We start from the raw sequence: 15,801 nt of genomic DNA, 5'->3' as shown, positions 1-15,801 counted from the left end.
TTAAACTAACAAAATTAAACTGCATAAATTAAACCTGTGACGATGCTTGGTTTTTTTGGCTTTTTTTATTTCATTTTGAGAGCGATTGGGAGTGAGCAGGGGAGAGGCAGAGAGACCGGGAAAGACAGAGGATCCAAAGTGGGCTCTGCGCTGATAGCAGAGAGCCCATTTCGGGGCTGGAACTCACAAACTGTGAAATCATAACCTGAGCTAAAGTCAGACACTTAACTGACTGAGCCACCCAGCACCCCAGGATGCTTGTTTTTAGGAAAAATAGCTTTTGCCTTTGCTTTCTCTGGCATAACCATTACTCTTATATTTGGGCTTAAGGAAAGTGTATTTTCTTTGTATATGTTACTTCTTGGCATTACATTTTATTTTAATCAGTGGATTTCCCCTCTTTGCTCCTTTCATGTTTTCTACCAGTCAGACACAGTCTTCGGCACCATGGATGGGACCCAATTACGGAGTGCAGCCACCTCCAGGACAGAATGGCAGCATGTTGCCTAATCAGCCTGCAGGGTATCGAGTGGCAGGGTATGAAACCCAGTAAAAAAGGACTCCATAATCTAAAGCCAGTGGCTTGAGGCTACAGGGAGTGTAGTAAAGCCGTTGTTTACTTAAAAGATTTATCAAATCAGTCAGTGCAAATGTCAGATACAATGTATTTATTTAAAAGATTCATTTTTTTAATCATGAAATTACTTATCATCCACATTGTTTTAAAAAGAAACAAGATGCTGGATGTCTGCCAATTTTTGCCTTCATTACCTTTTTTGATAAAGTTTCTCAGATCCTTGTTTCAAATACAAATGCAGGGATTGCTGCCACTTTTTTAAAATTAAGAGGCAGAAAATTGCACAATGTTGAACTTTTTTCCACTAAAGTAGTGTGCAGTTCTAGTTTGCATTCCTGATATGATTTAAAACATGTAATATAAAGATGTTAAAAAAAAAATGAAGAACCAAAACTGTGCAGAGTCTAGAAGTTCTTTGTAATCTTCAGCTTGTGCACAATTCTGTTTTAGGGGTTTTTGTTTTGTTTTTTGTTTTTAAGGCATTGTTTGAACTCTCCCATCTCCACTGTTTTCCCTTGGGGTTTTTTAAATATAAATTATTAGTTTACATCATTTTTGTAACTACATTTTTCACAAATTTGTCTTGCCTTATTAAATTTCTGTAAAATATACTTAAATGGAAAAAAATGATGTTCACTTAGTTTGAAAACTTTTCTCAGATGGATTGATAATTGCATTCATTTTGTGTTTTATATGAGAAGGTGCCTCAAGAATTCCCTCTTGGATTTGTTTAAAAGGATTTTTATCTTCTGTGATATACTTTGCTGTGTACCAGGAAATATAAAAACAAAAACTTGCTACTAAAGAAAATCTCTGAAATGTGATAAGTTCTTATGAGCCCGTGTTAATTCCATGTGTCAACTTCTACATTTACATGTACTGTTTCATTCTGTAAAATGTTTTAGCAGTTTAATATTTTGCACAATTAGCAAGCTTTGTAGGTCATTTCCTTCTTAAAGGCATCCTGCAGAGTTGACAGGAGATTTATAAGGTTCTAAGTTGTTTGCATGTGAATATCAAATACACACTTTGGTAGTCTTTGAATACAAAGTCATCTGCTCTTGTTTTTCAAGAATTTTGAGACACAAAGTTGTATGTAAAGGAAGATATTAATTTGCCATTTTCTAGTTATATTTACTCAAAAAGAGTGAATCAATTTGTACAAATGATAGCTGTGAAACTGTAGAATATCCTACATCAGGCTTGGGGTTCATTTTGAACTTCAAAATTAGCCTGAAGGACCAGCCGGGCAAAGTATTTTTTAAATGTTCAGAGGCCAAAAGATAAACAAACAAAAAAAAAACCTTAAAATCCTACCTCCTTAAACAGCCTTCAAAGAGGAGAATCCTCAGTGCAATCATTATTTTGATTCTTTTGGTACCTGTTTTCCTGGAGTTCCCAATTTTATTATTTTGGGGTGGCTCCGAGCATTAAGAGGTTTAATCTTTGATGGCATTATTCTAGTTTTGAAATTTCTAGTACATTTCAGAGTGTCGTCAAAGAGTTGTGGGAGATTTTGTTTTGTTTTCAGTGAAAGTCACAAACTTCATTCTTCCTTGACTCACAAAGGGGAAGAGTCCCCAGTATACATATTTGGATGGTTCCGTTGTTTTTAAGACCTTCAGAGAGCTCCTAGTATTTAGCAACAGATAAAAGCCTGTGAAATCTTGGTTTCCTGAACTGTCTTTTCCAGGTAGGAGCAAATTAAGGTGGTCTCTAAAGCCAATACTCATGTAAACCAGAGCCCAGGAAAGACAACTCATAAGTGTATAATTCTCTGGAGCTCAATTCTATGCAGTTGTACTGATGTTTCATTAAGTCACTGTGTATTTTTAAGTGTTGATACATTAAAAGTTGCTTTATGGAAGATGAGTAAATTTTTTAAATACTTGGGAATTTTATTTCCTTGTTAAATTTTACAGATCAGGGCATGCAACCAGAAGCAGCTTAAATGAAATACTCAAAAAAATAAATAAATAAATTATCAGGAAACTATTTTTAGATTCTTCTGGCTTATGTTTCTATTTTAGGACCCTCGTTATTTTTCTTACTCAAAAATACTTTATTTCCTGTACACCTGTGGACTGCAGGGTAAATTATTTGGGCATAAGTAATTTAAACAAAAGTATAATTTTTCTTTCATTTTGACTATCTTAATACTTTTTACTAGTCAGTATATTTTCTTATTGCACAAGTCTTAAAGTGTACATTGACTACTTTTTGAGAAGAAAGTGGTATTTCTCAAAAAGTTACTACTGAACAAATTGACATTTCAAGAACATTGCTAACTTTGGTTTAAATCTTACTCCTAGTGTTGAATCATTTAAAGATTTTTTAGCCTAAAAATCATACTGGTATTAGTATCAGGTAAGGAAATTAAAGTTTTAAAAATGGCTTCATTGTCTGCAATATTCATTCAGATTACTATAAAATACATCTGGTACTGTAAAGAACCTGAAGTGATACACATTGAATGGGTCATTAATCCAGTATTCTTTGCCCTGACTGTTTGGATATTAAAGTTCCTTTATGTTTTCTATAACCTGTGGGATCTTCTTGCAGTGATTATTGTGTGTGAAAGATTTTTTTGGTCTAGCGATATTGTTATATTCACTCAGGTATTTTTTTTTTTTTAATCTTATTCCAGAAACCATGGTTTTCATTGGGTTACTGTTTAATACCACAAAGAATTGGCATTACATAGATTTAACTCATTATGAAACCAGGATCTCATTTTCCTTGTTGATATTATCTCCCTGTTGAAAATGAGTTCCACATTCCAGTTTTATTCTCCTGTTCTGTCCCTGTGCTTGGCTTGTCTTCCTTTTGTATGTGTTAGAGTTCAGTTGACATTTGAGAAGGCAGTTGGCAGGGACTAGATTACATATACAAAGAAAGTTACGTTCGCTATGTGCTGTGGAGTGCTCTTTAGGTTACAGTTACATTGGAAAAGTAAAGTGTGCTTGTAGGAATTAAAAAGCAAACCCTCGCTGGCTCAGTCGGTAGAACATGTGACACTTGATCTCAGGGTCATGAGTTCAAGCTCCATGTTGGGTATAGAAATTACTTAAAAAAAAAAAAAATCTTTTGAATGGAAGAGCAATGATTTCTAAAAATAAAATCACTTTTTTGTAAGGGTTATTCCATTTTTTCCAATCACTGCATTTTTACTTTTGGGTTTAGAACTGGAAGAACTTATCTCCAAAACAACACATTTTAATTTAACAGCCTTAATAAAATGTATGTAAATATGTCTCAGTTGAATAGGATTTTATATTATGGTCTCCATCGTTGGAGGCAGCTGAAGCTGTTCTGATAGTAATTCAACTAAAAAAGGAAAAAGTTTTAGACATCTGACTCAGGATTACTAGGCTAGGAATAGGGATTAAATACGATTTTACTAATACTGGGTAAATGAGATTCAAAGCTGCTTATCCTTTTTCAGTTCTAAAGTACCAACAGCCATGGTTATATATACCATGCAGGATTTGGAGGATCTTTATATGGAAAAAATAAACAACTCTTGAAAGAAAAGACAGATGCTGACATTTGAAGGTCCCTACCAAAAAGCCAACTGGCCACAAATCCCTTTACAGTGGAGAATGCCAATCAGTAAGTCCTGCCTATGTACACAAGTCTTCCAAACAGATGTTTAGTGCTTCACTTTTTTTTTTTTTTTTTAAGTTTATTAAGCAATCTGTACACCCAATGTGGGGCTTGAACTCATGACCCCAAGATCAAGAGTCACATGCTCTTCTAACTGAGCCAGCGCTCATACTTTTTTTTTTAATACATTTATTTTGAGGGAGAAGAAGTGAGAGAATCTCAAGCAGGCTCCATGTTCCCAGCGTAGAGCCTGACAAAGGGCTCGATCCCATGACCGGGAGATCATGACCTGAACTGAAACCGAGAATTGGACACTAAACAAACTAAGCCACCCAGGTGCCCCCCGCAATGCTTCACTTTTAAATAAAGACTGCTAAAGATCACCAGAAATTGAGGAAAAACTTTTTGAAAGATCTAAACAAAAAGCAATTGTTAGGAATGTGAAAAACTTCAAAGTGTAATAACCTCAGATAAAAGAGGATACTCTTAAGAAATTGGAAGAGATACTTAGTAAAATGTCAGAAATTAAAATAATACATTTAGTGAGAATATTAAAAAACAAGGAAGTGTTCTAGAACAGCAGTCAAAAGTGGAGGGGGAAAAATAAATAGGGATAAATTCAGAAGTTTAAATACAACCAATAGGTGTTCTAAGGAAGAGAACTGAGAAAATAAGGCAGTGGTTGAAATTTATTAGAAAATAAAATTTCCTTGATAAAGTGATGAGTTTCAGGATTGAAAAAAGGCTATTATTAAATTAGCACAATAAATAATAAAGACCCGTCAGAAAGCATACCACCATGAAATTTTAGGACATGAAACATAAAGAGAATAAAGTTTACCATAGATCAAAAGAATCGAGAATAGTAACAGTAACATTGGAAACTAGGGATCCATGGGGTAGTGTCTTCAAAAGTTTGAGTTCTGTATCCAATGATATTTTATACACACGTGCTATCATGGGTGACCATAGAATAGACATTTTTGACCTGCAACTTCTCAAAAGATTTTCTTCCTGAATTCGCTGATTCTCAGTTACTAGATAAATTCCATTAAAATGAGAGCAAATAAAAAAATACATGTCTAGGAATGGGATCCAGTATGGGAATCCTGGATAGCAGCTGTGAAGCAACTTGGCAGCCAGTCCAGATTAATGGTGAGAGGGCTCAACTTGATTATCTGATAGATCGGGCAACGTAGATAATCCAGAGTGAGCCATTGGTGGAGGATGTGAGAAGACTTTAATGTTGGGAGGAAATCCTACCTGAAAGGAAATATTCCCTTTCTGGGCCAAATACATGTACTAAGATGTTTTGAAAGTTTTCCTAACTTACATTCATAAATAATTGTACTACTCCACTGCTTAGGATATCGTATATTGGATCTCCTCTGCTTGTCATCTGTTTACATCATTTGTTCTTAATTGTTTTTATCTTTTTGTTTGCTTTTCTCATTTCTAATCTCTGTTCCTTGAACATGCTTCCTGTGCTATCCAGACTCACTTGTGCTCCTTTTAATTTAGTCTTCATTTCTGAAATGGTTTTGTCATGTTTTGTGTCCTAGGTTAATACCAATTTCTGTTTTACCTCAGGGACATAACTTCCCTGAATTCTTCTTTTTTTTTTTTTTTTTAATTCCAGTATAGTTAGCATACGGTGATAGTAGTTTCAGATGTACAGTAGTGATTCAACAGTTCTATGCATTACTAGTGCTCATCAAGATAGATGTACTCTTCTATTTTTTTTTTTTTTTAATATTGTATTTGAGAGAGAGAGAGTACGCGAGCAGGGGATCCGAAGCAGGCTGTGTGCTGACTGCAGTGGGCCCATTGTGGAGCTGGAACTCACAAACCAAACTGAAATCGTGACCTGAACTGAAGTCAGACGCTCACCCAAGTGCTCCAAGATGAAGTGTACTCTTAATCCCCTTCACCTATTTAACCCATCATCTCCTCCCATCCCATCCAACTCCCCTCCAGTAGCCCTCAATTTGTTCTCCATAGTTAAGAGTCTGGCTGGTTTTGGTTTCACTATTTTTTCCTTGGTTCATTTATTTTTTTCTCAAATTCCACATATAAGTCAAGTCATTTGTCTTTCATTTCACTTAGCATTGTACTCTCTAGATCCGTCCATGTTGTTGCAAGTGGCAATATATTTTTTTTTATGGCTGAGTTATGTACACACACTGCATCTTTATCCATTTGGCTGTCGGCGGGCACTTGGGCTGCTGCCATAATTTGGCTATTAGTGCTGCAATAAACATAGTGCACATATTTCTTTGAATTAATGTTTTTGTATTCTTTGGATAAATTCCTAATAGTAGAATTACTGGATCATATGGTATTCTATTTTCAGTTTTTTAGGAATTTCCATTCTGTTTTCTGCAGTGGCTGTACCAGTTTGCATTCCCACCAACAGTGCACAAGGATTCCTTTTTCTATACATCCTCACCAACACATTCTGTTTCTTGTGTTTTTTATCTTAGCCATCCTGAAAGGTGTGAGAATTCTAGTATTTCTTAGCTGCATTTGCTTTGTTTTTTAAATTCACGTTAGAATGTTATATTGGCAGCTGCTTTGTGGGAACATTTTTCTTGTGTGTTTACTCCAGGGAAACTCTAAGTAAGCTTGGCTACTCTTATTTTTAGAGTGTCTGCACAAGGGCTGTGTTTATTCCTTTCTATTTATTTGTATTTGAAACCTTTGGATTTTCATAGACAAAGTACCAGCAGGAGAATAAAAGAGAGGGACCCCATTTAGGTTTCTCACTTCCTCCTTAGGCTACAATAAATTGTCTCTCTTGGGATGTGACCTTGCTCGGGACTTTTGTGCAGGCTCTCAGCTACCTGAGTTCCTTCATCCGCTACATTAAGGAGCCTAATTCCTGCCTTTCAAAGAGCTCCCGTAACTTGCTTTCTAAAAGACCTCTGGAACCCCGGGTACTTCACGTATCTCTCAGCACTCCCACATTTGTCCAGTCCTCACAGCAGACTCTATGCAGGGTGTGGCTCTTCTCAGAGTGAATATTTGCTGGCAATTTCTGAGATGTGCCACCAGCCCACTTCTCACCCCATTCTTCCCGACTGTTCTCTGTTGACCTCCCATCCAATACCACTCAATGTGGAATTTGTAAGTTTCTCTGCCTCCTTAGTTTCACTTAAGATATTGTTTGTGGGTCTGTGGTCATATGTTTTCCTTGTTGGTCTATGTTCTACAAGGAGTGGAAAGATCTAGATCCAGGCTGCTAACATGTTTCTACAGAATCAGAAGCCCAAAAGAATCTTTTAAACAAGTAAATCTGATTGTGACACACACGCCATTCCCCTTGGAAATGTGCTTCCAATTGCATTTGGGATGTAATCTAAAATCTTATATGAGGGAGCACCTGGCTGGCTCAGTTGGCAGAGCGTGTGACTCTTGATCTCAGGGTTGTGAGTTCAAGCCCCACATTGGGTGTGGAGATTACTTAAAATCTTTTTTTTAAAAAATCTTTAATATGATTTGCATTGCCATTTGTGTGATTTGTGCTTTCCATCTTGACAGCAGGCCATTCACTGTCCCGTAAGCCCTTCTGTTCCACACTCATCTTTAACACCTTATGTCAGGAGACAGAAACCAACACTAAAAATTTGAAAAGGAAATTTAATAGTAATAGCAAGAGTGGTTAACTACTAAATGGGGTAAAACAAGGACTTTGTTAAAGGGATCCAGAAGTCACAGGTGAAAAAAGCTACTACTTATAAACAGAGTGGACAACGAAAGAACTAGGGTTTTAGGAGAGCCCTGACATTCTGACCTCTTCAAAGAAGACTTGGTTCCCACAGGAATGTGCAGCCTGGTGAAGAAACCTGCCAGAGGGCATGGGCCATAGCTGGTCCATAGAAAGCATCTGTTACCAGAGAGCATGAACCAGCTAGAGCTGGTCTGTAGCAATAGTCCACCAGGTGGGAAAACAGCCAAGGTTGCCAGATGTAGCAAAAAAACCACAATCCCAAATAATGCATGTAGCATACTAAAAACATTTTTGTTTAACTGAAATTCAAATTTAACTGGGCATTCTGTATTTTATCTGTCACTCCTAGAAACATCTAAGCTGGTACAGCCAAAACTCCCATGGAAGGCAGCTGCAGGCAGGGGAGAGAGTGGTTTGAGGGTGGGATCTCAGATCCCAAAGACCACTGAGGAGCATCACTGGGTCTTCCATACACTGACCCACTGGCTCCCACACTGAAAAAGAGAAGAGAATCGGCACCCATAAGGGAAATGCTTTTCCCAACACCATTGCCTCACATTATTCCCCCAGTGCCCTCTATTGACAAACCCTAACATTAAGCCAACTGGCTCAATGATGGAGAGGAGACATGTTGGACAAAACAAAGAAGTGGATTGGGGACTGAGAGACTCCTATTATAGGGTCTTGCCACCTAAATGCCTTTTGCCTGCTGTATCTTCAGGTCTCCACTTAAATGTCACTTCCTTTAGGGGCGCCTGGGTGGCTCAGTCAGTTAAGCTTCCAACTTTGGCTCAGGTCATGATCTCCTGTTTCAGTTCATGGGTTCAAGCCCTGAGTCAGGCTCTGAGAGCTCAGAGCCTGGAGCCTGCTTCAGATTCTGTGTCTCCCTCTCTGCCCCTCCCCTGCTCGCGATCTCTCTCTCTTTCTCTCCCTCTAAAAAATTAAAAAAAAAAATTTTAATGTGGCTTCCTTTAAAAGGCATTCCTTTACCCACAATCTAAGTCATAAGTCAGCTTCTCAAACCATCTTATAAAGCTTTTCCTTTATAAGCATTTGTCACAATTTTTAGTTGACCCTTGAACAATACAAAGGTTAGGAACACCCTGCTCAGTCGACAATCTGTGTATAACCTTTGACTTCCCCCAAACCTACTGTTGACTGGAAGACTTGCCAATAATATAGTCAATCAACACATAATTTGTAAGTTATAAGTATATACTGTTTCCTTACAGTAAAGTAAGCTAGAGAAAAGTTATTAAGAAAATAGGAGACAAACTAAGGGTTGCTGGAGGGGAGGTGGGTAGGGAATGAGCTAAATGGGTGATGGGTACTAAGGAAGGCCCTTGTTGGGATGAGCACTGGGTGTTAGATGTAAGAGATGAAACACTAAATTCTACTGCTGAAACCACTATTAACGCTATATGTTAACTAACTTGGGTTTAAATAAATTTTTTTTAAAAAATCAAAATATATTTATAGTACTGTACTATATTGGAAGAAGTCTATAAGAGGACCCACACAGTTTAAACCCATGATCAAGGGCCAACTGGTATATTTATTTGTATGATTATATCTTTAAAACTTATGTTCTTTAAAAAAAAAACAAAGAAAAAAAAAACGTTTTTCACTAAACCCAAAGCTGGTGACTATTTTCTATAATACCATATATGGCCAGTACCTGGCAAATAATACATTTTCAATACATGTTTACTGAACTTAATAAATCAATCAAATTGTTATCTTGTACAATCTGCTTTTGACCAGATGGCTTTTCTGCCATGTGCTGATAGTACTGCCAGCTAGAGTACTAGGTGTGAGGTGATAAGAGCTAAAACTAAAAGACCAAATCAAGGCCAATTCTTTATGCTATGCCAAGTGAGACGGACTTCTTATTGTAAAGGTCCCAGGGAGCCGTTGATCTAATTTGTGTTTAGCTAAGATGTCTCCCAGGCTCCTGGCTTGAGCAATCAGATGGATGGTGGGGCTAGTTACTGGGGCTGTAAAAGGAAAAGGAGAAGTTTGTGAGGGCAGGTAAGGATAGAAGCTACTTAGAGGGCAGGAGAGGAAGGCTAATGAGTTCCAGCCTTCAACACGGGCAGCTTGAATGTGTGTGACAAATAACCAGTAGGTAATGGTACGGAATTTAGAAGGGAGATCTAGACTGAATACTCCAGAGATGGGAGTCCTCAGCATTTAGGTGATAGTTTGATCTATGGGATGGAAATCGCCCAGAGAGATGCTAGAGTTAGCAAATGATGGAGGATAAGCTCAGGTGCTTCAACGTTGTTTTGTTAACTTTATTTATTTTGAGAGAACAAGAGCAAGGGAGGGGCAGAGAGAGAGACGGAGAGAGAGAAATCCCAAGCAGATTCCTTTTGCTATCAGCACAGAGCCTGACGTGGGGCTCAACCCCTGAACCAAGAGATCATGACCTGAGCCAAAATCAATAGTTGGATGCTCAACGGACTGAGCCACCCAGGCACCCCTTGAATTTAAAAGAAACTGATAAAGCCTCTAGAAATTAAAAATACAATAACTGAGGGACAGCTGGGTGGCTCAGTCCATTCAGTGACCAACTTGATTTCAGTTCAGGTCATGATCTCGAAGTTCTGGGATTGAGCTCCACCTCTGGCTCTGTGCTGAGCGCACTTAAGATTCTCTCCCTCTCTCTCTGCCCCTCCCCAGCTCATGCTCTCTCTGTCTCTCTCAAAATAAATAAAATAAACTTAAAAATACAACAGCCAAAATTAAAAATTCAGTGGACTGACTGAATAAAATGAGAAATCTAAAATACATTTTTTAAAGTTTTTTTTTCCCCTTTTTGGGGGTGACAGAGCGAGCAGTGCACACAAGCAGAGGAGAGGCAGAGAGAGAGAGAGAGAGAGAGAGAGAGAGAGAATCTTAAGCAGACTCCACACCCAGTGTGGAGCCCAATGCAAGGCCCCATGCAGGGCTCCATCTCATGACCATGAGGTCATGACCTGAGCTGAAATCAAAAGTTGGACACTTAAGTGACTGAGCCACCCAGGCGCCCCTAAAGGTTTTGTTTTTAAGTAATCTCTACCCCAATGTGAGGCTCAAACCCACAACCTCAAGATCAAGAGTCATATGCTCTACAGACTGAGCCAGGCAGGCACTCCTACCATACATTTAAACTAGACTTCCATAAAATAAAACAACGTGAGATACATAATATTTGAAGAGATAATGATTGAGAATTTTCCACAATTGTAGAAAGCTAGGAATTCTCAGATTCAAGAATCACAATGGAGGTGCCTGGGTGGCTCAAGTTGGTTTAAGGGTCCAATTCTTGATATCAGCTCAGGTCATGATCAGGTTCATGGAATTGAGCCCCACACTGGGCTTTGTGCTAAAAGTGAGGAGCCTGCTTCGGATTCTCTCTCTTCCTCTTTCTCTCTCTGCCTCTCCCTTTCCCTCCTTCTCCCTCCCTCCCTCTCTGTCTCTCAAAATAAATAAAATAAACTAAGAAAAAATCTACCTCGAGGCTGAAAAAAATGATGTTCAGAGAATAGAGAAGGAAGGCCTCATTGTGTCCTCATTTTGTCTCATTGTGTCAAACCATAATGAGAATATTATGCAATCTGAGAATTCTATTTATAAGAAGGCCCAGAAAGGACTTCCAGGATGGTAATGCTTCTTCAAAGGCCCTTCTTTGGTTCTTCTTCTTAGAAGAACCCTGAGTGTGTGGCTTGGAAGGAAGAAACCTCTTCTAGAATAGGGTTGCTTAGGGGTTCCCTGCTGGCTCAGTTGGTATCTCATGCAATTCTTGATCATGGGGTCATGAGATCAAGCACCACATTGGGTGTGGAGCCTACTTAAAAAACTAACTACTTAAAAATAGACTGGGGTTGCTTGATAGCTTCCTTCCTGACTGGAACATACAACATATCTAAACTGAAAACCCACAAATCTCTTAGGACACATTTGGGCAATTCCATTGAAAACATTGTAAACACTCTCTCTAAAACAGAGTGTAGGAGCTCTGATACTACTGACTCCATCTTTGGCCCCACCACCTACCCATGTACCTGTGATGACCTCCCCTGGGGCCGTTTCAGGCCCCTTAGAGGTTGATGTATGCCATGACCAGAATGTGGGGAGGCTTGCTCTTGCTTTCCCTAAATTTGTTTAGATAACTAGTAGAGATAACAGTTTCCCTCCACCTACCTCCTCGATGCACAGATGGCACCATGAGGTCTGTTAAAGGTTAGCTATCAATGAATTGTAGGCAGACCCTTTGACCTCACCTCAGTGCCCTCCTGACCATCCCTCCTTTCTATAAAATCTGCAAATTTAGATCTGGACTTTGCAAAGACTAGCTGCACAGCTGCCTGGATCATCACCCTCTGGATCCTCCCTGTCAGTAAGTTACCCTGAATAAAATTCTGTAAACTGTATGGAGTTGCCTGCCTGCTTCATTTTTTGTTTTCAAAGTGCCTTCTCAGTTTGGAGGATACCTTACAGTCCCTTCTCCCCACTTTCTAACACAGGGTCTCTCAACTTTGGCACTAGTGACTTTTTTTTTTTTTTTTAACTCTTTTTTAAAGTCTATTTATTTAGGGCACCTGGGTGGCTCAGTCGGTTAAGCATCTGACTCTGGCTCAGGTCATGATCTCATGGTCTTGTGAGTTTGAGCCCCACATCGGGCTCTGTGCTGACAGCTCGGACCCCAGAGCCTGCTTCCCTTTCTGTGTCTCCCTCTCTCTCTGCCCCTCCCCCGTTCATGCTCTGTCTCTCTCTGTCCCAAAAATAAATTTAAAAAAACGTTGAAAAAAAAATGAAAAAAAAAAATTTTTTTTTAATAAAGTCTATTTATTTATTTTGAGAGACAGAGCAGGGGAGGGGGAAAGGGGAACAGTGGATCCAAAGCAGGCTCTGCACTGACAGCAGAGAGCCCGACGTGGAGCTCAAACTCATGAACTGTGAGATCATGACATGAGCCGAAGTCAGACGCCTAACCGACTGAGCAACCCAGGTGCCCCAGCACTATTGATATCTGGGTCCAGATAATTCTTTGTTGTGAGGGCTCGGCTGTTTTGTGTACCGTAAGATTTTTAAAAAGATGTTATTTTCTTTATTATTTCTTTAAATGTTTATTTATTTTGAGAGAGGGCAGGAGAGGGGGAGGAGCAGAGAGGGAGAGGATGAGAGAATCCCAAGCAGGCTCCATGCTCATCACAGAGCTTGATTTGGGGCTTGATCCCATGAGCTTGGGATCACAACCTGAGCCAAAATCAAGAGACTTATGTTTAAGTGACTAAGCCACCCAGGTGCCCTACGATTTTATTTTTAAGTAATCTCTACACCCAACATGGGGCTCAAACCCACAACCCCCAAGATCAAAAGTCATAGGCTCTACTGAGTGAGCTAGTCTGATGCCCCATGGGATCTTAAATAACATCCATGGCATCTATTCACTAGATGCTTGTAGCAATGCTCCCAGAAGAAGAACAACTGCTCTAGAGAATCACTTTGCACGGATACAATCATAAACACAAACCGGGACTGAAACTCTACGGTATTATTAGGTGATCATCCAGATGACCCAGGATATACTGATCATCATTTTAAAAGCTTATAATCAAAACAGAGTCACAAAATTGGAAAAATACTCTGGAAAAGTGTGCCCTAATCCACTTTCCTCCAGTTTGAGAAACAATATAGCAAATTAGAGTCCTGGAAAGAACCATTTCTCTTATTAGTAGATGAGAAGACTAAGGTTCTTACACAACCTGCCCACTGTGCCACCCCTATAAGTAACAGAATCAAGGCCCAAAACTTCAGGAAATCTCATTCCAGAGTTCTCCAACACACAGGCCTCATCCTTAACACACTGCACTCAGAAGCTTTCTTCAACAATGAACAAAGATTTATTCTGTGTGATTCCAAGGAACAGAACTAAAACACATAGGAAGCCGATTTCAATTCATTACAAGGGAAAACGTTCTAGTATGTCAGCATGTGATGAAGGTAGAAAAAGATAACTTGATATAAACACACAAGTATTAGAAACAGTGAATACTTTGGAACATGACCTCCCTTGACAAAACGATAAATCATAGTAATAATACAGATCATCTTAGGCGAGTTTTTAAATCAATTACCAATGAATTCTACCAGAAACAGGGTTCTCTCAGGGCTGAAGCAGTCATGATTAGCCCTAGAACCCTATCGGTGCCTTCTGTCCCAGCAGGGTCGGCCAGAAGCACTCTGGCCCCACTGAGCGCTACAGCCTCCAGGTTAGCTCAGACTCCACCAAGGCAATCCGCCGCAATTCTTACCCGCCTACAGGAGTAAACTACAACTCCCATCAGACAACGCGAAAGGAGTGGGCGGGTATTTACCGCGCGTGGGCGGCCCTGACCAATAACGACTGTTGTTACAGCGAACAGTTTGGACGCGTTTGTAAAAGGCCGCGGCAGGCGAAGAGAGAGGAGGTGAGGGCGGTCATCAGCTTCGGGGCCTGGGGCCGGGGCGGGGGGCGCAGGGCAGGAAAGGGGGCTGTGTTGACAGGAGGCGGGGGCGGCGGTGGGACGAGGGTGTAAAGCCAGGAATCCCGGCGGAGAGCGTGCCCAAGGAGCAGGGTGCTGGCCAGGTGATGCTTATGCTTGGGCCCACTTAGGGCCGGAAGTGAGCAGTCGCGCGGGAAGGATGCCGGGAAGCAGGTCCCCGAGTGGTACTTCTTGGGGTGGGCCGGTTCCCGGAAGCGGGGTTCCCAGACTCGTGCCCGCAGGGCTGCTTTGGCCTTCCTCTGCTACTCCGAAGCCGTGCGGGTCTGATAGAAGCTGTCTGGCGCAGGAGTCGGGAGTCCTGGCTACTAGGCATGTCCCTTCCCCTTGTGGTTTGACAAGGAATCCTATCAGTTACAAACTCTCGTTAGATTGGTTGCTGGCAGTGAGCATTCATCAAATCACTATCTTTGAGCCAATTTCTTTAACTGTAAGATGGTAAATAGTACCCACTTTACTGGATCGTGGTGAGCAATACCTGAGTAAATGCATGGGAAGGACTTACGTGTACTCAGTAAAAGTTATCAAGTTTTTTTATTCATGATAATCATTTGTTCTCTTGAGTTACTGTTGCTTCACAAGCATTAAACTGCATCCCCTAAACTGTACGGCTTTGCAGCTGAACAGTACCTGGATGAAAATGCACCACTTCCAGGAATCGTGGGTGGGTTAGCTCTGCCAGCACCAGTCCCTTTACACCATCTTGCTGAGGAGGCTGTTTTGTGAACGTGACGAAAAGAGACCTCTTTTTTTAGGCAGGATTCAAATACAGGTTCTTTTCTTACCTTTTTTTTTTTTTTTTTTTTTAATTTATTTATTTATCTTGGGGCGGGGGGGCGGGGCAGAGGGAGAGGGATAATCCCAAGCAGGCTCTGTACTTGTCAGTACAGACCCAGGTGCAGGGCTTAAACCCACTAACCATGAGATCATGACCTAAGCCAAAATCAAGAGTCTGTCACTCAACCCACCGGAGCCACCCAGGTGCTTTGTTTGTTTGTTTGTTTGTTTGTTTGTTTTAATTGAGGTAAAATTCATGTGTAACATATGAGTTTCAGATGTACAACATGATTCAATATTTGTATACACTGTGATGGCCACAGTAAGTCTGGTTATCAGTCACCATACAAAGCTACAAAAAAAAAAATTGTTTTTCCTTGTGATGAGAACTTTTAAGATTTATTCTCTTGGCAGCTTTCAAATATTCAATATACTATTATCTCCTGTAGTCATCATGCAGTACATTCCCATGACTTGCTTATTTTATATCTGGAAGTTTGTACCTTTGACCGCTTTCACCCATTTCTCCTACCCTCTCACCCCCTTCCCCTCTGGCAATCACCAGTCTTTTTTTATATGTA

The 15,801-nt window shown here is 40.0% G+C and overlaps 2 protein-coding genes and 1 long non-coding RNA gene across 17 annotated transcripts in view; all 3 read left to right on the top strand.

The window, feature by feature from the left end:
* The window catches only part of TIA1 (TIA1 cytotoxic granule associated RNA binding protein), a 33,181-nt gene extending 30,062 nt beyond the window's left edge, over positions 1 to 3,119 (top strand). For all 14 annotated transcript variants that reach the window (XM_042932580.1, XM_042932585.1, XM_042932583.1 and 11 more), the window contains one exon: positions 427 to 3,119. In XM_042932580.1, coding sequence (XP_042788514.1) covers positions 427 to 553 — 127 coding nt within the window. In that variant the 3' untranslated portion in view covers positions 554 to 3,119. The remainder of the gene's footprint in view (positions 1 to 426) is intronic.
* Positions 3,120 to 3,704: 585 nt separating this feature from the next.
* LOC122215055 lies at positions 3,705 to 12,331 on the top strand. The gene is made up of 2 exons (XR_006200218.1): positions 3,705 to 4,189; positions 12,232 to 12,331. It is a non-coding gene; the product is annotated as an uncharacterized LOC122215055 (long non-coding RNA).
* Positions 12,332 to 14,316: 1,985 nt separating this feature from the next.
* The window catches only part of CA3H2orf42 (chromosome A3 C2orf42 homolog), a 32,550-nt gene continuing 31,065 nt past the window's right edge, over positions 14,317 to 15,801 (top strand). The window contains exon 1 of one of the 2 annotated variants that reach the window (XM_042932576.1): positions 14,317 to 14,371. The gene's annotated coding sequence lies outside the window, so the exon portion shown is untranslated. Of the gene's footprint in view, positions 14,372 to 14,513; positions 14,530 to 15,801 lie in introns of those variants that run through there. The other variant, XM_042932577.1, reaches the window with a different exon arrangement.

Source organism: Panthera leo, chromosome A3 (assembly GCF_018350215.1).
Source record: "Panthera leo isolate Ple1 chromosome A3, P.leo_Ple1_pat1.1, whole genome shotgun sequence".
In the NCBI taxonomy this organism is placed as follows: Eukaryota; Metazoa; Chordata; class Mammalia; order Carnivora; family Felidae; genus Panthera; species Panthera leo.
Note: the sequence above shows the minus strand (reverse complement) of the source record. Positions and strands in the feature narration are given on the sequence as shown.